Source organism: Solenopsis invicta, chromosome 2, assembly GCF_016802725.1.
Source record: "Solenopsis invicta isolate M01_SB chromosome 2, UNIL_Sinv_3.0, whole genome shotgun sequence".
NCBI classification, from domain to species: Eukaryota; Metazoa; Arthropoda; class Insecta; order Hymenoptera; family Formicidae; genus Solenopsis; species Solenopsis invicta.
The window spans coordinates 23,502,501-23,525,191 of record NC_052665.1 but is presented as its reverse complement, the minus strand read 5'-3'; the positions used below and the strand labels follow the sequence as shown (position 1 = coordinate 23,525,191).

Genomic DNA, 22,691 nt, shown 5'->3' with positions numbered 1-22,691 from the left:
GCGAAAGTTTTATCATTAATTATTTGACACTCTGTATATGTGTGTGCGTGTACATTTGCGTGCGCGTTTACGTGTGTGTGTGTACGAGCCTGAATGTCGATCGGCATTTGGACGCTCGCTAGACGATGAGATAGGAAGAATAGTAGTAGGCAGAACTAATCTGAAAATCGATTAAAATGTGCATTTTTGCCCAGCTCTGCTCGAAAGCATCTATAGAATCCCCATTATTTGAAAAACTGTCAAGAATTTTGTTGAGAAAAAATAGTTTAATGAATATGCAGCATTCAGCTTATACAAACCGTAGATATTATTAAATTTCGTTATTATTAAAATTTATTATTTTTAATTATTATTATAAAATATATTATATTATATATTATAAAATTATTATTATTAAAATTCGTTGTGGTTGATATAGGCCACTATCTTGTATTTATATTTATTTGTATTAAGTATAATTAATTTTTTGAAAAAGATATTTTTTGTTAATTTTGTTAATTTACTTTCCTTTAACGTCAAATATCTTTTACAGTTTATAACTTTTAAAAACTTTATTTATGTGGGTCCTTTTCATGTGGGTCAGACTTCCCAGAATAATTTTCTAGCTTTAATTGGTGCTTTTTCGAAAGTTATAAATACTTAAATATCAAGAGAGTATGAAGTTGTAAAAAAATATGCAGTAATTGAGGGTTAAAGAAATGGAATAAAATAAAATAATAGTTTCCTTAATTCTCAGTTACTGCACGTTTTTTCACAACGGTAGTTGTGAGGGTTAAGGAAACTATTTTTTTATTTTATTTTTAATTTTTTCTTAATCTTAAAATATTAGGTGTATGCATTAATTTTAAAGGAATTTAAGGTAAACTTTCGGCTTTACTGTGACGAAATGGTAACTAAATTGATCATTCAAAATATTTCCCATCCCTAGCCACTACTTTTTTCCATCTTTTTGGTAATAGATGGATTCCACGTCGAAAAAATGATACATCTTTAGAAGCTATCCACGAATCAATCTATTTTTTGATATTTTTATAATAATGGAAGCGCTGCTCTGTCAGGCCATGAGCCATCGATCGAAATAGGTGATAATCCGAAGGAGCAATATCTGGAGAGTACGGCGGGTGTGGTAGAACATCCCAGTTAAGCGTTTCCAATGTTTCCTTGACCGGTTTCGCAACATGAAACCGAGCATTGTCATGCTGGAAAATCACTTTGTCGTCTTTTCGCGTAATCTGGCCTTTTTTGCTTTAATGCTCGGCTCAATTGCATCAATTGTTGTTGGTAGCGTTCTCCAGTGATAGTTTTGTTGGGTTGGAGCAGCTCATAATACAGTACACCCAGCTGATCCCACCAAATACAGAGTATGAATTTGGCGCCATAAATATTCGGCTTTGCTGTCGATGTTGATGATTTGCCTGGCCTGCACCATATTTTTTTGCGCTTCGGATTATCGTAATGTATCCATTTTTTATCACCCGACACGATACGATGCAAAAAATTTTTTCTTCTGTGTCTTTGAAGCAACAATTCACAGGTCATTTTGCGCCTTTCGATGTCCCTTGGCTTCAATTCGTACGACACCTAATATCCTTGCTTTTGAATTATTCCAATAGCCTTCAAACGTCTGGAAATCGTTGATTGATCAACATTTAATGATTCTGCAAGTTCTTCTTGCGTTTGACTCGGATCTTGATCGAGGAAAGCTTCCAATTTCTCATCCTCAAATTTTTTCGGCTGGCCTGGACGTTTCTTGTCTTCCGTGTTAAAATCATCTTTTTTATAGCGTCGAAACCAGTACTCGCATGTTGAAATCGATGGCATAATCACCATAAGCTTCCGATAGCATTCGTTGACTTTCAGCACCACTTTTCTTCGAATGGAAGCAAAAAAAGCAAAGCTTCCCGCAAATGCCGTTTTGTTGGCACAAATTTTGTCTTGTAAATCCTTTAAAATTAATGCATACACCTAATATTTTCTAAAACTTAAAAACTCTTCTTTAGTTTTGCAAAAATATTTATACTTGTCCGGTGTTGTTGTATCTGGAAAGGTATAATAATTAAAGCTGCAGCATAGACCATCTCGTGTTAGAATTTGTTTGAAATATTTGTCACATTGATCAATTGCGCCTTTCCATTTACACATCGTCAACAAAGTACTGCAACTTTGTGTTATCTGAAAGACAGTTAAAATTAATTTTATAAAAGTAATACCGCTGAATGGTTGCAAATACAGTTTGCAATTATTTTATATTTTATAAAGTTAAGCTACATTCCAAAACATTTTCTTCGAGGAAAATTTTATTTGATATAATATAATATATGTCATGGTAAAAAGACAAGGGTATGCTTTTGCGCACGATAAATTACGTGACAGTCGAATGACCAATCAGAATTGTCACCAAGATGCGTCATCGTTTTGCGGTACATTCAAATATATTATTTAATATACTTATAGTACTCCTTGCAATATTTTAATTGAAATGTTTATTTGAAGAACAGAATAAAATGAATATTTAAAAGAATATAAATATAAGAATATAATGCAAAAAACAGCATGCAGTATTGTAAACGATAAGAAATAATGTTTTATTATATTTAAATTAATATATGAAAGAAATAGTAGATTCAAAAATAGTGGTGTAAGAAAATTGGAAAAATATATTCAAGGAAGAGAAAACGATAGAAATGTGTAGATTAATGCATTATATTTTATTGTTAGTAACTTTAACCATTCTTTTTTTCTTATTTTTGTTTCTATTCTGTTCACATATTTATTTATTCCATATACGAATATGAATATATATTCGTGTATGAACAAGGCTCAGAATTACTATACGAGGTAATTTCTGCGGTTGTATTTTTGTTGTACAATTGTCGCCAATTTGTTAAAAATAAATTTGTTTTTCCGAAGCTGGGATCCATAATATTTCTTAAATTCAACATTCGTTATTCGCGTTGGGGTTTTCGTTTGACATGGTTATCATAGTAATTTGCAACCATATTCCGTAAATGTAACGTAATCTGCTGATGGTCACGTGCTTTTCCCCTCTACTTTCTATATCTACCGCAATAGGATACCATCGGATGAGCATACCTTTAACTTTGTACCATGGTATACGTTAGATGTACGGGCAGATCTCGATAGAACACGAGACCGATAATACTCCACCACTCACAGCGGCCGATGACTTTTTTGTTAGTTGGGTTAGATAAGTCAAGATGATTGGTTGGTCGGCTATCGGATCCCATCCTACATGTACTATATATTTCAAATAAAATTTTCCTCGGAAAGAATGTTTTAAAACCTTAGAGAAAATTTGGTTGTTACGTCTGGCGTTCAAAAAAAGTTTTTTTTTCTTTTTCTCACGCCATGAGACAATATTTTTCAATAAAATATTTTTTTAAACAAGCGCGTTAACTTTAATTTATTTTCGAGTCAATAAAAACTTTTTCATCAATAATATTAATATTAAATTACTAATTTTTGAATCGCGTATCAGTTAGTTAAATAATTAATTATTATCTCAGACCCATCGGGTCAAATTATATTATAAAATTTAGAATTTTAAGAAAATTTTCTTCATCGGGGGCGCGCGGGTGGCAAGCGACGCGCCTGCCCGCTGATGCGCGGCAGTCTCTTGTACACGCACCGGCATAAATGGTGTCTCTCCGCGCTGACGCTCGGCTGCCGTACACACGCGAGCTACGCGAGGCGCGCACGTACGTGTTTCGAAGCAGCTCGGCGGAGGTCGGGGTGCCGGCAGAAAGTAGTGGGGGGCGTTTCGATACCGCATCTTCCTCACTCGACGCTGGATCGAGAGAGAAGACACGGAATCGCGTCGCTCGAGAAACTGACAGAAATGGTATCCCTTGCGCCTATATGGCCGGTATACGCGGGATACCGCGGTTCGTCGCGCGCTGTTGTAATTTTTAATTGCATAAAGAAATTTACTCAGATACGAATATTTGTTTGAAAAATAATGTTAATAGAATTACGATTTTTAATAATAAATTAAAATTATGTCATCACGGCAATACAGCACTTACACGAAGAGAAAAATTTTCTTCATCTAAGCAAATTATGTCTGTTTAAGATCATAAATTCTTCCAAGAAGATTTTATACTGTTGAAAATCATGCGTGCGAGCAATATAAGTCTTAATTGTTGAAGATACGTAAAAAATAATTTAAAAAATTTTTTTTAATTTTTAAAAAGTATTTCTCCATCTGTTTTCATATTTTGTGATAATATATCTTAAATGCAAAGTGTGTCCCCATCACGCGTGATAGTGTAATGCCTTGCACGTGTGTGCCTCCACCACGCGTGATAGCAATGTGATGATCATCTTGCACGCATGACATGATAATCAAACGTGAGGACTATATGAGATCACACAAAATGTTATCTGCGTAAGTTAAAACCATTGTTTCCACTAGAGTGGTCTAAAATTTCTCTTTTTTCCTCTTAAATTTCCCTTTTTTTCCCACATTCTACTTTAAATTTTCCTCGTATTTTTCCTTACATAAAAAAATGTTAGAGATTTTATTATTTAATAGTAGCTTGCGTCTAAAGTCTTTATTTTAATAAAAAAATTTTGAAATCATATTTAAATTGTTTATTTTGTTTTTTTATAATTGTTTATAATTTCTTTATATTTTAGTGTTATCTTCAGGCGTCAGGTTAAACTTATGTTAATGCTTAATCCAGAAAAAGTAAATAGGTTATACGAGGTGTGTTCAAAAAGTATCGCGAATTTTGTGTTTTTTCAAAAATTATTTATTTATTCATGAATATCTATTTTGTCCCCTTCAAAGTAATCCCCACGAGATATTATACACTTGTGCCAACGGTTTTTCCAATCTTCGAAGCACTTCAAAAAATCATTTTTTTTTATCTTGTTCAGCTCCTCCTTCGATGCCGTCTTTATCTCGTCAAGCGTAGCGTAACGTCGTCCTTTCATGGGCCTCTTCAGTTTAGGGAACAAGAAAAAGTCACAGGGGGCCAGATCTGGGGAATACGGTGGCTGCGGCATCATTAGTGTGTTGTTTTTGGCCAAAAAGTCGCGCACAAGCAACGATGTGTGAGCAGGGGCGTTATCGTGGTGCAAAAGCCAATTTTTGTTCTTCCACAAATCCGGGCGTTTCTGGCGGATTGCTTCGCGCAAATTGCGCATAACTTGCAGGTAATATTCCTTATTGACCGTTCTACCCTGTGGCAAGAACTCATGATGCACCACGCCCCTGCAATCGAAGAAAACTGTCAGCAAAACTTTCACATTCGACTGAACTTGGCGCGCTTTTTTCGGTCTTGGTTCGTGCGGCAGCTTCCATTGAGATGATTGAGCTTTGGTTTCCACGTCATAACCATAAACCCACGATTCGTCACCAGTTATGACCCTCTGGAGCAAATTTGGGTCGTCGCGGACAGAGTCCAACATCTCATTAGCAATGTTCATGCGATGCTGTTTTTGGTCGCAATTGAGCAATTTTGGTACGAATTTCGCGGCGACCCGTCTCATGCCCAAATCATTGATAAAAATCGAATGGCACGAGTCAATCGATATGTTTAGGTCCTCAGCAACTTCTCTAACGGTGATTCGACGATTGGCCAATACCATTTTCTCCACTTCATTAATTTTTTCGTCTGTTGTTGAAGTGCTCGGGCGTCCGGCACGCTCTTCGTCGTTCACATCTTCTCGGCCTTCTGAGAACATTTTGTACCACCGATAAACGTTGCTTCGGTCCAAGGTAGCTTCTCCGTATGCCACAGTCAACATTCGGAATGCATCCGCGCACTTAATTTCGTTTTTCACACAAAATTTGATACAGGTTCTTTGATCCATTTTTTTGAATAGGTAAAAATCGAAGACGATCCAAAACACGTGCAAGCAAAGCAGCTGTCAACAATTAAGTGAACATTCAAAATGGCCGAGCTTGTCGGCATAAGTGAGAGACATGAGTACCAACATAACGCCACAAAAAGATCGAAATTCGAATATACGTAACCCGCGAAAATTCAAAATTCGCGATACTTTTTGAACACACCTCGTATGTCTACTTTCAATCAAATTGATTAAAAATGCATTTTTAACAATAAGAAGAATAAACCAGGAAAATAAACAAACATCTTTTAAAAATAAAAATTTATCAATTTTTTAATGTTTGATAACAAAACAACACAGAATTACAGATATCTAATAAGATTGCCAACTTCTTAAGTTCAATCGATCGAGTCTCTCAGGTGTAGAGTGAGGAAATACAGGAATTATAACAACCTCACCCAATCAGACGGTGCTATCGACACCTAATTGGTTATTCCCAATTTCTATTATAATACACTCAAAAAGGGATTTATTAATAACTATATGTTTGTTACGTCCGCGGATTTGCGCGGTTGCGTTCCGGAACGTGATTTGGATTTTTCTTTAATTAGTTTTGATGAATAAGAGGGCATCTGTCACCATTTGTGTCCCTGAGTCGTGCTATGACACGCCCAGATACACGACAAAATAAAATAATATGAGGAAAGAGGGATGAGAATGATTTTGGGAAGAATTGTGAATAACAAGAGTAGTAAATTATGAGAAAATAGAAAATTGATTAAGAATAAAAGAAGAAATTAGTTGTACAGCATGGATGAGCGTGGCGTGGGGGTAAATAAACGGTAGTGTGTGTGTGTGTGTGTGTGTGTGTGTGTGTGATAGTTAAATTAAATATATATTTATATATATATATATATATATATATATATATACACACACACACACACACAGGGTGTAACAAAACAAAGGGACCTGGAGTATACCATAAGTTACAGGACACGAATCCAAGTCGAAAAGTCCTGAGTCATTTTTTTATTTGAGCTTTCTGTTCCATGCTATATCATGTTAAAGTTAGCGAATGAGCGCCCATCTATAGAAAGAAAGCAGTGAGGGACAATAGACGGGCGGAGCGGAGCTGAAAAACAACGCGGCGGGAGAACAACGATGAGCAGCGAAACGGCTGTAATCAAAAACACACACACACACACACACACACACTCTTTTTCTCTCTTCCCCTCTCTCCTCCTTGTTTACAAAAAACCTTTAAGATCCTAAGCTGCATAACTGAAATAAACGTTTTGGTGTTATTGTAATTTATCAACTCAACGTAAATTAATTATTTATTTCCTTATAATTATAATAAATAACTCGATAACTTCGTGGTTTGCTCGATCTGCGGATTACAATCCGTGTGATTTTTTTCTTTGGAGAGCAATAAAAGAAAAAATATTTATACACTCCAACATCGAGACAGCTGACGAGATGATGGAATTAGTATTTCGCACTATTCAGAGAATTAATAATGTTCAAGTTCGAAGAGCTACGCAAAATGTACAGAAAAAAGTAAGAACGTGTATCGAAGGAGGAGCACACTTCAAACATTTATTATAATTATAAGGAAATAAATAATTAAATCACGTTAAATTGATAAATTACAATAACATCAAAACGTTTATTTTAGTTATGCACCTTAGGACCTTTAAGGTTTTTTTTAAACAAGGTGGAGAGAGGGGGAGAGAGAAAGAGAGAGAGAGAGTGTGTCTGTGTGCGTGCGTGCGTGCGTGCGTGCGTGCGTGCGTGCGTGTGTGCGTGCATGCGTGCGTGCGTGCGTGCGTGCGTGCGTGCGTGCGTGCGTGCGTGCGTGCGTGCGTGCGTGCGTGCGTGCGTGCGCGCGTGCGTGCGTGTGTTTTTGATTACAGCCGTTTTGCTGCTCATCGTTGTCCTCCCGCCGCGTAGTTTGTCAGCTCCGCTCCACCTGTCTATTGTCCGTCACTGTTTTCTTTCTATAGACGGGCGCTTATTTGCTAACTTTAACATCATATAGCATGGAACAAAAGGCTCAAATCAAAAAATGATTTAGGACTTTTCGACTTGGATTTGTGTCCTCTAACTCATGGTATACTCCAGGTCCCTTTGTTTTGTTACACCCTGTATATATGTATTTATTATATATGATCGAATGACATAATATAATGAAATTAAATAACTGACTAGGTATCGCCGGAGCACTTAATCGCGGTGAAGGCAAACCTTTCCGTGCTTATCTCTAGTGAGTCTTAATTTGATTTTGACATTTTTTATTATTATTGGCCGTTTCCTAAGAGTCGTTGCAGCAGTCTCGTTGACTGCTTTGGTCGGTTTCTTTGCGGCAAATGACAGAAGCAAGGGTCGAGTTGCGATTCGCGCGGGCACAAAGCTCGATATTGGGTTCGCCAGTCGGGGCCTCTCTACACGCGATGCCGATACTTTTTGAGCCGGTAAAAGCTTGGGTCGCGGGGTTTTCGAAGTATTGGCCCGAATGATCTTCGTGTTCTCGGCAGGCTCCTCCGGCAGCTCGCCTACGTCCAAGTCCGGGATTAACTGAGACCCAATGTTGAGGGCCGCCTGCACCTCCACCGGTGCTGGTAAGGGGCTTAGGCAAGGGGGTGGATATACGGAAGGGTCAAACTTTCCTGAAGCGTGCAGCTCGCGCATTAGTCTACGGAAAAACTGTTTACGGCCACCGGCGTATGCAAGGTAAGCCTTGCGTTTGCCTATATTTTTTTAAAGAGAAACATGATAGAGTTATTATGAGCGATTGCCACGAGGAAATATGAATATGTAAATATGTGTGCTTGTATGTTTTACCGTCTTTCCGAAAAAGTAGTTATAAAGTGTTAGCGAGAGAGAAGTCAGTACTAGTGATCTACAATTTTCAACGAATTTTAGTTAGTAAATGACAAAGAGAAGAAAATATAAGAATATATGGAGAGATGAATCCTCTGGGTTGGAGAGGACACCCGTTAGAACGTTTTTTCTGAGGGTAGAGATTATCTAGGAGGAAGTTCGAGTCACTGGGTAGAGAGAGGATAGGTGCGTCAAAGAGTCTCGTTCGCGAATCTTTTTTGACGGGATAAGAGAGTGAGAGAGAAGGAAGACGTCGAAGAGTCGCGTTAGTAAATTTTCCTCGATGCTGCAGGGGGAGGAGTGAGAGAGTCGACGTCGAGGAGTCGCGTTAGCGAATCTTCCTCAACGACAGGATGAAAACGAGGGAGTCAGAGAAACGAGTGAGGCCATACTCTATCTAATGCTTGGTGTGGTTCAACCCTCTGGATCTCTGATAAGAGGGAAAGAGGAAGGATGATAAAAAAGGAAAAGGCGATTTGACCGGGGCCACTCCTGAAGACCAACGTCTTCGTCAGAAGTAAACCCACCCGTCATTGAGATCGTACCTGGAGGTCTGCAGTTTGGCAATCGCCGGACAGCGAGTCTCGCTCGACCAACTTGATTGATCGGAATTTTGGAGCTCCGATTTTGCTCCTTATATATGGGCTCCTTATATATTGCCTAAGGATATGGGCAAAAGGTGTTGCGGGACAATGCCTAAGGTTCGCGGAAAATTTGGAGCGATAGTTTTTTGTAACGCGTTGTCCTTAGAAACCCGCCCTGTTCCGCGACCGCACGGCTTGCGCCTATAGTTCGCGCGAAGCGTTTGTAGACGTTCCCGGAGGTCACGATTCGCGGGGATGCCGCATACCACGCTTCGATGCTTAGAAAATTAATATAAATTAATTTCTTTATAGGATCTCCATTAGGCGTACATGGTACGGTGGAAAACCATGTACCGAAGCGTTATGCAATGTTAAACATTAATATTCTATTGTCGCTACTACGGGGAGTCAAATTTTAACAGGAGAAATTTTTAGAACTTTTTTATGAGTGTTACCTTTTAAATTATCGTAATTGAGAGTGTACAAGGCAATAGTGCTAAGCACATGCTATAGGTTTATGTATAAAAAGTTAAAGTTTTATTGTTATTTGTAAGAGATTAATTGATTCAAAGTTTTTGGCATTTTTATTGGCCGCGAGTTTAGAGTGATTTTAATTTGAGTTGCATGGTGCTGTAGTAGAAAGCATCCATGAGAGAATCACGCTTCGATAATTAAAATTTTGCCGTTTCTAATATTTTATATTAAATTGGAAAGATAAATGTAATTTCAAAGCGCCGAGCCTGGTGATATTAGAGGGAGGTCGCAAGCCGAGGGGTCGGCGCGCACGAGGTTCGTCTAGCGTCGATAGATACTCGCGGGTGTTGCGCGTCGAGGGGGCGGCGCTGCAATGTTGCCAAGCGGTTGCGCATGTAAAAGCCATATGAGCAATATTGAATTATGATTTTGATGTAAGATTTATTTAATTGGTCGGAGGGTGTGTCCAATTCTTAATTAGGCTATTATTAATACAGGTGGAGCGGGAAAATAAAAATTTTTTTCGCCAGACGTAATAATGTTCTTTATTATTTTCTCGATTTTGTTTAATTTTCCCTCATTTTTCCCTTTTCCCTCTTTTTCCCTCAAAAGTTCAAAAATTTCATGAAATGGGAAATTTTCCCTCAAAGTGGAAACACTGATCATATGTGAAGGCTATATGAGATCGCACGAAATGTTATCTGATAGCCGTGGCTAGGAATATGCTGCATAATAAATGTTTTTTTTGTACATACCAGTTTCATTACATTAAGTATGGACAAATGGTTATCATCAATAATACTTTGCAAATAACTAAGGTTTTTTTGAACATCATATCCGAATATTCCTGGTATTAATAGTTCGTTCATTAGCCGCATTTCTTGAACTAAATATTCTTTTGAAACATCAGGTGGTATTTTCCTGCAAAATATGCAAACAATATAGTAAAGAGTAGAGACCCTTTCATAAGAGTAGCGACACGAGTCGACTTTTGTAAGCTGAGTAGTAATATGGTCAATCTCCAAGACAGAGACGAAAATATATTAGATAGAGAAGGAAATATATTGTATTTTTTTGTTTAATACATGCATATCTCTGTCTATATTCACATTTCTCAATCAAACATTTTGGACCAATCAAAAGCGGTCCCTTTATGTCGCGATTTTTATTAGAGGGTCTCTAGTAAAGAATAAAAACGGCTTTCTCTTTTACTATTTAGGATTATGTCGTTATAAGTAAAGCGTTAAATAACCGTGATTTAATATTGTATAATATATTAAGCACAAAGCCGTAAAATTCTAAGTACTTACAAATTATCAACGAATTTTTTAGTCAAATTATAAGATATGCGATTAATATTGCACACTGTTACTGCAGGAAATGGATAATTCCATATTCCATGATGTGTTGATTCAATAACTGTCAAAGTAGGATGGATAGCATAATAATTCCAAGCCATTTTCATTAAAAAAATGGCACAACCTAATGCCACAAACACCACTATTGCCCAAATAATCCTATAATAAATAATTGTTATTATAATATATAGTATTATACAAGCAATTTTATTACCAGAGTTGTAGCAAATAAATATGCAAAGTGTTTAGTATAAAAAGGCTATTTTTTTCATCTTTTTAATCTCATTAATTTTTTTATTTAGTTTTTATACAGAAATAAGAAAATATGAAACTGACAAAATATTTCGAAAAGTTAACTTAATTAAACTTAAAATATTTAATCAAAAAATGATTTATTGCAGTGATTTGAAAAACTTTCGAGATCAAGAACGTGTAATAAAGAGAATAAGGTTTTTTGTTTAAAACTTTTATTTACGAAGTATTTTTAAGAAAAATAAAAGTACAAAAGTTGTAAGGTTTTAAGTAGCACATTACTTAATAATATTAATATGACCTAGAATGGAATTGTTAAGGTCACGTAAAAATGATAATAAAATGGTTAAACAGAAACACTTTTTATTATACATCTTTGTAGCTGACCTCGAGAGCGTTTCAAAACATTACAATAAATTTTTTTTTGTTAAGTACTTTTTGAGATATAAGGCTTGAAAATTATAAAACCGCCAGTATTATTCCAGGTATACTATATGAAGGTTGTCTGGGCGGATTTACATCTCTTACGTGTGCATATCAACAGAGATTCGTTATCTCTTGGTATTTAATGCTTGAACCTTCTCTACTGTATGTGTGACAGCAAAGATAATGGTTATGATACTATACAAGAATTGATAATGATTATAGCAGATATTCAAATTGCCTCTCTTTTACTGCTTGATAGTGCCCTAGCTCTCATTGAAGGGAATCTGATAATGAAAGGAATGTCTCAACATAACGGAATTATTATTCAACACATTTTGTCACTTATTTTTTACCTCAAGTCTCCTTAGTAGATTTTATTTCATAAACACGATTTTATAAATCGTGATTAGCGTAGCGCGACACGTGAGCGAGTAATAGGCACTGAGCCCGCCTCGTAACCTTGTGTCTTTTTTTTATCAGAGACTAGTCCGTCCCGACTTTGCCAAATCATCATACATTCTTTCTTTGCAAGTAAATTACTTGCGTTCCAATTATCGGTCGTGATGTTGCAATGTCGACATTCCCGATATCAATCGCGAAACATTGCCTATTTTTCTACTTTCGGTAAATATGTATAAAAGGGGAGTAGTTTCTGATGACCTTGACTTTGACATATAGTATGTTATTAAGGGGGTCAATTCTATATTATTCAACATGAAAATTACAAAAGTGACTAAATTTACTAAAATATTTATAATTGTATTAATTAAAAGCTAGTGAATTTGCTTACTTTTATAATTTTCACTCAACTTATGTGATACAGGATCAATCCTAAAGAAATAGTCTTGAGTGATTTGCAAAAGATTTGAAGTAATGTTTACTCTTTATTAAAAAATTGTTAACAACTTGTAACGACCCCACTTTGCATACGGACGGTGCTCGGCCGGAAAATGAGGGGGCAAAGGGTTGCAAAAAGAGTTAGACGGTGATGATTGGTTGAAAAGAAATAATCATTTTATTCATGTGTGAATACAAAGAAAAGAAATTAATCGTACAACAGAAAAGATATAAGAGTATGGAAACAATAACACAAATTGAACGGAATCAATAATACTACATGGGCTGAAAAGTCCCGGGATTTTTAATGAAAACAAGCGTTTTTTGAGCAAAGTTATATCTATTCCTCAACATAGTTGCTTTCGAGTGCGATATACTTGGTATAGCGATTTTCCAACATTTTGATGCCCTTTCTGTAGTACGAAACGTCCAAGCCTTCGAAATACGCCATGGTTTCCGCGACAACTTCCTCATTTGATGTGAATTTCTTTTCTTGGAGCCATCGCTTGAGGTTTGGGAACAGATAATAGTTGCTGGAGGCCAAGTCTAGAGAATATGGCGGGTGAGCAGCCAATTCGAATCGTAATTGGTCCAATTTGGCCATCGCTTTCAAGGATGTGTGTAACGGTGCTTTATTATGATACAGAATCTTTTTCTTTGCCATATGGGACCGTTTTTTCTTTATTCCGTCGTTCAGTTTGTCCAATAATGCTACATAATACTCTTCCGTAACTGTTCTTCACTTCTGCTGGTAATCGATGAAGATTATGCCATGCGCATTCCAAAAAACGGAGGCCAAAATCTTCCCGGCCGAGCGTTGGTCTTTTGGCCGCTTTGGTCGATTTTTGTGACTTTTTAGCCACTCTGCAGACTGCCTATTGGACTCAGGCGTATGATAATGGATCCACGTTTTATCTATTTTCACAAAACGTCGAAAAAAATCTGCTCGATTATTGCAATAACGCCAAACCGGCCGTTGAATCATCAACGCGCTGCTGTTTTTGGTTAGCAAACGCGGCACCCATCGCGCAGATAGCTTTTTCATATCCAAAACATTGTACAAAATGTATCCCACCAGTCCTTTTGAGATGCCAATGGTCTCAAAAGGACGGGTGGGATACATTTTGCACAATGTTTTGGATATGAAAAAGCTATCTGCGCGATGGGTGCCGCGTTTGCTAACCAAAAACAGCAGCGCGTTGATGATTCAACGGCCGGTTTGGCATTATTGCAATAATTGAGCAGATTTTTTAACTTTGTTTTACGATCACTTAAAACGATTCGATGCACTTGCTTTATGATTTCCGGATTCGTAGCCTTTTTTGGTCTTCCAGAGCGATGTGCGTTTTTGGTGCTTGTACGACCCAATTTAAATTCACTAAACTATCAATAAACTGTTGTTCTCAAAGGAGCAGATGTGGGATAACATTTCTTCAACTATTTCATTGATTGTTCAGGAGTATTTTTCATCAAAAAACAATGTTTGATCAATATGCGATATTCCTGTTTTTCTATTTTTTTTTTATGAAGGCGAAGGTAGCGACACTTAAACGCCTGTAGCTTGTAAACAAATGAATGAAATATTATGAAACTTCACACATAAACTAGTGACAGATGAACCTCTCAAAATGAATCATGTTCAATTTCTAGTGGCGCCACCTACTGAAAAATTCCAGGATTTTTCAGCCCATGTAGTACATCAACGTTAGCTACGGTAATTCGCAGTCGACGGACGTGACAATTTAAACGGTCAACAATACTCTTGGACGCGAATAGAAATACGCGACTCGGCTATTTACAATGCAACGAGTCGCGAAACGGATTTCGTTGAACTAGCGCGTGTTTACGCGGAAACTACGGGCGGTGACGTTTCAACAGATCATCGGTCTTATAATAGCCCGCGCAGCTACGGCCGAACAATACGTTTGTGGCCCGGCACGGTGCGGAATGCGGTTCACGCAAATCCGTAGCTCGGTCTCGGTTTCGCGGCCCGTCACGAGGCGGTTAAAACTGCTATATGCCAGATGTCATTACCTCGTGCTAAGTGCGCTTGGAGGCACACAACACCGTACCTCCTTACGCGTGGTAGCATCGGATTCGGGATGCGGAAGCGGATGGCGCCTGTAACCAAGTACGCTTGGTTAGGTCCAAGTTAAACTTGAGCCCAGTATGCAGGTGGGAAGCGGATCGAATCGGTTTTGTTACTTGACAGTCCAAGTTACTTGGCAGGAACCAAGGTACTTAATATCGGTGGAGATCTGGGCTTCTCCTGGTAGAGGAGGACCAGAACGGAGAGAGCTTCTTCCAAGGAAATCCCGGCTTATACAGGGTGATTATTAATGACTGTTTCCACGTTTTACCATAGAAGCATGATTTACCGACGGATACGTATTTCTAACATATTATTATATTAGAAATTACAAATGCGTGCTCCTATGGTAAAAAGTGGGAACAGTCATTAATAATCACCCTATATACCCGAGACTCGAGAGGAGGGGATGGTTGGGTAACGGCCGGAGGCTAAGCGGAGCCAGCATTTCCGCCACACGTCGGATACTCGCAACGGACATGCTCGGCCTAGCGTACGGTGATGGATCGAGAGCGCCCGCGCGAAGATGTTCGACGCACGGATACGTTCGTCTCGCGCGTACGCGTTTATATCTGACAAGGAAACACAGGGAAGTGTCCGCCTCAGATTAAAACGAGTTTTTAATATGTTGTAGTACAGATAAAAATAAGGGACACGTATTTTTTTATACGTGCCCATACGCACTAAGGGGGTGAAACACCCCTTTGAAGAAAATTGGTTTTTTTCTTTCGAAGCGTATGCCGTCGAAACTATAAGAGATAGAAAAAAATGTTTTAAATGAATGTTGAATGGCTCGAAGAGTAATTTATAACAGCGGAAAATTTTTTTTTTTTAATTCTTTTCAATACTTTCCCCCACCACTTACCTATTTTTTTCAAAATTTTTATTTTTTTTATAAGCAAAATAAAACTTATTTTATTACGAATTCAACGGTATATGAGTTACGATAAAACATTCCCATTTTCCAAAAATAATTAAAAACCTCTCTATACGCACGGTACGCGCACCTGTCCGCGCGTTTGTGCGCTACGAAAGTGACTCCCTCCGATTTCGACGTGCCTTTAATATGTTGTACAGATTAAACTAAGGGACACGTATTTTTTACACGTGTCCTAATACACTTTTAAGGGTGAAACACCCTTTTGAAGAAAATCGGGTTTTTTCTTTCGAAGCGTGTATCATCGAAACTATAAGAGATAAAGAAAAATGTTCTCAATGAAAGTTAAATGCATGTTTTTCTCGCATAAGATGACAAAAACATTTCGAGGACAGTCTGTGTTTAACATGAAAACGCAGACATTGAGGAAAACGTTTACTACAAAATAAAATGACACTACACTAAAGAATAACAACAATTACGGTGTTGTAAGACATTAATTTCTTGTTTAGAAAATAATATGTAATTAATATAAGTTAAACATTTATTTACTGGTCTACATGATTTGACTAGAATATTTGTTCTCTTTAACATTTTATAAATAAGGAGACTTGGATTACAAAAAATTATTACTCACACATTCCATACCTTCACTATCTAACGCCAGCTCATCAACTAATAACAAGAGAATTAACATAAAACTAATTAAAAAATTAGTTAGAAATTTCATCTTTTATACTGCATTTATACAATTCAATTAATGTGTTTATTAAATTCGATTAGTGTAGAAATATGCATAACCACGCTACTGGTGCGTGCACTTAGGGTCATTTCCTATCTTGAAATAGAATGTTTACGTCTCGGCAGTAGTGACATGTATAGATTCAAGAGTTACGTATGTAAGGAAATTCCCTGTGTTTCCTTGTTAATATATAGGAGTCCACTATTTGAAAATGTTTGCTTTGAGGTCCGTATAAGGAAAATGAAAAAGAATTATTTCATCTGGATTCTTATATACGAGGGCTATTCGGAAAGTAAGGTCCAAAAACATATATGGAAACTATGTAGAATTAGACCTTACTTTCCGAATAACTCTTGTACTAATGTATGAGATTCCTTTGAAGTCATTGATGTCTAAAAAGTTAGGAAAACTGGTGATTTTGGAGTTATGGTATGAACGGAGTTTTACAGGTATTTAGTTTCTAGAAGTAAAGGAAGCCATGGAGACGCTAATTGTTTGATTAGTAACGCGCATCCGGGCTGTGAAATAGGAAGTAAGTTTAGACTGAATGATGGTTAAAGAGACACTATTTGAGTGTTTGCTCGACAGCGTGCATCTAGGCTGTAAGATAGAAGATTATTAGGATGGAAAGTGCGGAATTTTTGAGAGAGTTTGAGAAAGAGAAGGAAATAAATGGTATCGGTTTGTCTCGAAGAAAGATCAAGCTTTCAATAAGCCCATCCATGACCGAAACTAACTAATCTTGAGTTTGGTAGGCATCTAAGATTCGCGCTCCTACCAATTAGTGAGTTTGATCTGATCTGATTTTGTTCCCATTTATAGTTGCTCCGATTTTGTTCCCATTTATAGTTGTCATTTGTGGGCACGGAGTCCTTGGGGACGAGTTTCCTATTTCGCTGGAAATTAGGCACGTGGATTTTTCCAGCGTTAAGGCCTTTGAATACTTCATATCATTGCGCACCGTGTGTGCTTGCGGATGTCGCAAGTCGCAAAGGTAGCGTGCAAGAGCCGCGCTGCAAATTCCTCTGCATTTTGCATTCAATATTAATTCAATATAAATTATAATTTTTGGGTGATCTTAGTTTGATGGGCATGGCGCTGTAGCAAACAGTGCACGTAATCATCGTACGATCTTAAACTTATCATTTGTTTATTATTACTATTTTTTATTACTTAAGAAAGAAGAGAGATAAATTACAAGGAGTTAGCTGCATCTGCGAAGCGACTTACAACTGGTAACGCATTTGCTTAAATTTTTAGTTAAATATAGCTTCTAATTAAAGAAAATTATTAAATTCATTATGCTGAATTTATTTTTATATATTCGGATGACGTAGAAGAAAAAAGAAATTTTTACGCGTAGACGTAATAATAATCAATATTTATTAATAAAAAATGAGATAATCATGCACTATAGGAAATTCAGCTCCGATCTCCTTTATCTTGATATCAAGATTATCTACTCTAATTGTAAAACTTTCAAAAGGTTTTAGTCGGTGCTCTTTGTTCATTAAAAAATTCTTAACAAATAAAACGAAAATAAAATCAACAATATAAATGTGTATTTCATAGCAAAATAAGATTTATTTAAATAGTCTTTTGCGCGAAAAGTGAACGCTCAGTCGTGGGAGGGGCAAAGCCCCTCTTCATTGAAATCACAGATAACAATAAATATTTTTTTAATGTGGAGTGAATTTTATTTAAAATTTTTGCTAGTAATTCAGGACCATCTCCTTGATAATATATGTCAAGATCAAGGTCATTGAAAGTTGCTCTTCTTTTGTACATATTTACCCTTATCTTTGTAAAAAAAATTTTTTATAAAATGTTCAAGGACGAGCACAAAATTAGAGTGTAAAAATTAATCTAACAAGTAAAGGGACGGAAGTGTCCTCCTCCGATTTTTAATATGTTGTACAGATAAAAATAAAGGAAACATATTTTTTTATACATGTCCAATCTCACTTTTAAGGGGTAAAACAACCCTTGAAAAAAATCGGTTTTCTTTGTTTAGAGCTTATATCGTCGAAACTATAAGAGATAGAAAGAACTGTTATAATTAAAAGTTGACTGGCTTGAAGAATACTTAGGTGCAACGCGCGCATACGCCTACGCGGCCATGGCCGGGGCCCTGTATGGTGCTCCGGTCTGGTTTCGCGAGGCGTTGGCCAGCCGACGCATAAGGGATGTGCTGCACGCAGCGCAGCGGCGGCTGGCACGGAGGATCGTGCGCGCCTATCGCACCGCCCCTAGCGCGGCGACCTTAGTACTGGCGGGGCTCCCCCCGGCGGAATTCACGGCCGACGCCCTGGCATGGTCATATGCCAGGGCGAAGGCCGTCCGCCTGCAGGGGGGAGTGGTTACCCCAAGGGTCGCCGTGCTACTGCGAGAGAGGGCTCGCCGGCGGGCCATGAAGTCTTGGCGAGAGAGTCTCGCCAATGTCCCGCCGGCGGCGGGATCTCGGATCTTGGAGGCCGTCCTACCCCACTTGGACGAATGGGTGGGCCGCCCTTGGGGCGGCTTGTCCTACCGGACGACACAGGTGCTCACCGGGCATGGCTGCTTCGGTGAGTACCTGTGCAGGATAAGGAAGGAGCCGACGCCGCAGTGCCACCACTGTGAGGCCGACCAGGATTCCGCGCAGCACACGCTGGAACACTGTCCAGCTGCGCGGAGTCCTGAGAAGAGAAATTGGTGACGACCTCTCCCTGCGGGCCATCATCAGCCAGATTGTCCGCAGGGAGAGCGTTTGGGTCGCGGTCTCCTCCTTCTGCGAGCAAGTAATGCGGCAGAAGGAAGAGGCCGAGACTATTAGGAAAAGGAGGCCGGCGGGATGCATGCCCCCCGGCGATAACAATGACGACAGGGGCAGCGGGGACGGGGGCCGTGACCCACCTTGGCTCCCCTCCCGACCGCCCCGAAGAAGAAAAAGGCCCGCCCCCCGCCCTTCGGGCCGTCTGCCAAAAGGCGGCGGGGGGTGCGGACGATCAGTTGCCGTCGCCCCCTCCCTCCCCACGATTGGGGAGGAGGAGAGCGACGGCGCTAACATAGAGAGGGGGCGACCCTCCTCCCCAGCGGCTGCCGGCCCCGCCTTCGGGACGCGCAGCCGCGGGAGGAGGGCCCCTCACATCGGTGGTAAGCCCGGCGAGGCAGATTCGACCTGACGGTCTGGGGGGGGGCGACCCTGCGGTATAACGCGGAGTCGCTTCTCTTCACTGCGTCGCCGGGTTGGGAGGAGAGGAAGGATCTTCTCTCTCCCCCTAGGGTAGTAGGGAGGACCGCGCCGCCGTCAGCGCGGCGCGAAGAGGCCCGTGGTTACGGCGGGGGCCGGATACCCCGGGCTTTACCCCCGAAACACCAGGGGAAGAGGCGGGGGGGAAGGTGTCCCCTTCCCCCGACCTAGGGCAGACTAGGCCCTAAAGCCCGGCCAGGTGCGTCCACCCCAGGAAGCACCTGGCGCGCCGAGTCGGCTCAGGCCGATCGGGTCCGGGGGACTCCGGAAGTATGCTGCACGCGTTCCCGGAGCCTCCCAGTCACGGACCAGGGCAGGACACCCGGAGAGGTTTTAGTGGGTATGTCCCCGCCGACACGTCGTCGGCGGGGAAGAGCCCCACATAACCACCAGGCCTCCCCCGGGGCCTGGGGTACACGGTAACGCATTTCCTCTCCGTTATAAAAAAAAAAAAAAAAAAAATGACTTGAAGAATACTTTATAACGGTAATAAGAAAAATATTTAAAAAATTTTTTTACATTTTCTCACACCACTTACTTTGTTTGAAATTTTTTTTTTTTTATGCAAAATAAAGCTTATTTTATTACAAATTCAACAATGTGTAATGAAGTTATGTTTTAACATTCCCGTTTTCCAAAAATAATTAAAAACGTATACGCATAGCACGCGTACTTGTACGTGCGTTTGGTTCTTTACAATAAAACGGATTCGTCACATACGGCCTTGACTACACGAGAGAGCATTGAAGACACAGTAAAATGCACGTTGAAATAAGAGTTTCAAAATAATAATCATTGTAATAATAAAATAATAGTGACTTTTTTAAATCGCTAAAGTCAACTTTTTTGATATGTTAATACTTTGGACAATAAAAAAATTAATTATGACTTATTCATGACTTGTTTATAATTATAAAGGGCAGACGTCATTTGTGTCAACAATGCACGTAGACAAAACAATACATTAGCAAGTTTCCGCATAGACTAGCTCACGGCCAGATCAGCAAACATAGCTAAAAAATAATATTTGCAAAGAACCGGAGCATGAAAAAGCATTGATGTAAAAAGCACATTACAAACATTAGTTTTGCAAATAATTGTTATAAATAAATTATTAAAAATTGAGATATAATCGTTAAAATTATTAAAGAGAAAAACTGATTGCGCTAATCGATTCTATGAGAAAAATTACTGTAGAAATAAATATGACTTAATTGTTATTTATAATTATTATAATTGTGTAAATATTCATAAAAGGGGAATAGCCTTTGACGACCTTGACCTTGATATATGTTATCAAGGAAATGGTGACTTGCAAAAGGTTTTAAGTAATGCTCAGTCTTCAATAAAAATTATTAATAACAAATATTTGTTAATGAAAAATAAGATGATTATGCACTATAGGAGAATAAAGACTCTGTAATCAAAGTCTAGCAAACGCGACATTTTCCATCCAAATTGTGCGAAAGAGAAAGATATATGCTATCTTGCTAGAGATCCTCAAGTAACTCGCTTTACAATTACGCTTGGCAGCTTTATAAGTTTCATAGGTTTTGGCTAATCTAACTTGGTTAATAAGAAATCGCAAAGAATGACAAAGCTCATACCGGCTTCGGGGGCCAAAATTGGAAAAAGTGAGTTTAATGATGAAAATAAGAGTAAAAAACAGCAAGCGAAGAAAAAAATAAGTAGAAAAGTGAAAAAAATTAAAAGAAGAGCGAAAAAAAATATGGATAAAGAGTGTAATTAAAATTCATACTTAATAAAATCTACGTATTCATCAAAACATTTTTATTTAGTAACGAAAATTCTATATATATTTATTCTATATATATTTATAGAAAATTATTCTAATAATTTATTTAAGTTCATAAAAACAGAAACATAATTTTATTATATTTATCATGTCTAATTTTTGGAAATAACTTATATAACAAATAAAATCTGTATCTTTTTATATTAATAATAATACTGATAAATGAGTATTTATAAAAACAAAAACAGTTTTGTTACAAAACATTTATCACAATTGATGTCTAATCTTTAGAATTTACTTATCATTTAAATAAAAAATAAAATCTATATATCTTTTAATGCTAATAATAAAATTGAATCTAGTAATCAGTATAATTAGAGATGAACTTAACAATACAAAATATAAAAATGAACAATTGATAATAATGAAACCGTCCTACTTTTAAATCCTCTCTTTCAAATCCTCTTCTAGCACCTTTAACCTCTTTTCTCGATTTTTCCATCTCCTCTTCTAATTCTCTTTTTCTTTTTGTAGTACCTTCTTCAATGTATCGTTTATTTCCTTCTTTATTCTTTGTTCCTCTTTGAGAAAAATCATATATTTCTGTTTTGACGATTCTGTGGCAATTACTAACTCCTTATTAAAAGGAACCCGTTGAGGTTTGTTTTTGTATCTTTTTATCGCATCCTTAATATCAAGTCTAGCATTGAGCATTTTTAAAGACATCGATGCTTTTCTTTTGTTAAGATACGACCAGATTCCGAAAAACCTCTCTCAATGTCTGCACTGCCATGCGAAAGAGAAAGAACAACTTTGAAAATCTTGATTATAATTGGATATTTTTTATCTCCAAAACTATTTTTTAGTTCCATTACTGTTCTCCAAAAATGGTCAATTTAATGCTTCTTGTGTTACGTTCTGCGGAGTAACAATTTTTTTCTTTCGAAATCGATGCGGCTAAGTGACCGGAGATCGCAAACAAGTAATCCACCTTAGCCGCACAAATAAGATAGAATTTGATCGGTTGAGTCAATACGGTTACTCTATGCTTGACACGGGCCGGTTTCGCCGGAAGCAAGCGTTGAAACGCGGACGATTGACCCCCTCGATGCTAAACACCTGTCGCGCAAGAATTAATAGGTAATCTTCTAAGAAACCTAACTGATAGGATGGATTAGCCAGATGAAAAACAGATTAGAAGCTGAAATTCTGAGAATGCGTAGGCGATGATAAGAGATAGTACATTTGGGGATTAAAAACCCATTAGAATCATAGGCAGAATCGGGTATAAAGTTAGCCACACCGCAGGGGCAAAACTGAAATGGTATTAGTCGCCCGCAAAACTTTAAACCGACATA

At 38.1% G+C, this 22,691-nt stretch overlaps 1 protein-coding gene across 1 annotated transcript in view; it reads right to left on the bottom strand.

Annotated features, from left to right (window-relative positions):
- LOC120359561 (sodium channel protein Nach-like) overlaps window positions 1-22,691 on the bottom strand; it is a 297,616-nt gene that overhangs the window by 194,904 nt on the left and 80,021 nt on the right. Inside the window, exons 2-4 of the mRNA XM_039457532.1 lie at window positions 11,075-11,281; window positions 10,520-10,685; window positions 2,021-2,172 (exon numbers count right to left, since the gene is read on the bottom strand). Coding sequence (XP_039313466.1) covers window positions 2,021-2,172; window positions 10,520-10,685; window positions 11,075-11,281 — 525 coding nt within the window. The remainder of the gene's footprint in view (window positions 1-2,020; window positions 2,173-10,519; window positions 10,686-11,074; window positions 11,282-22,691) is intronic.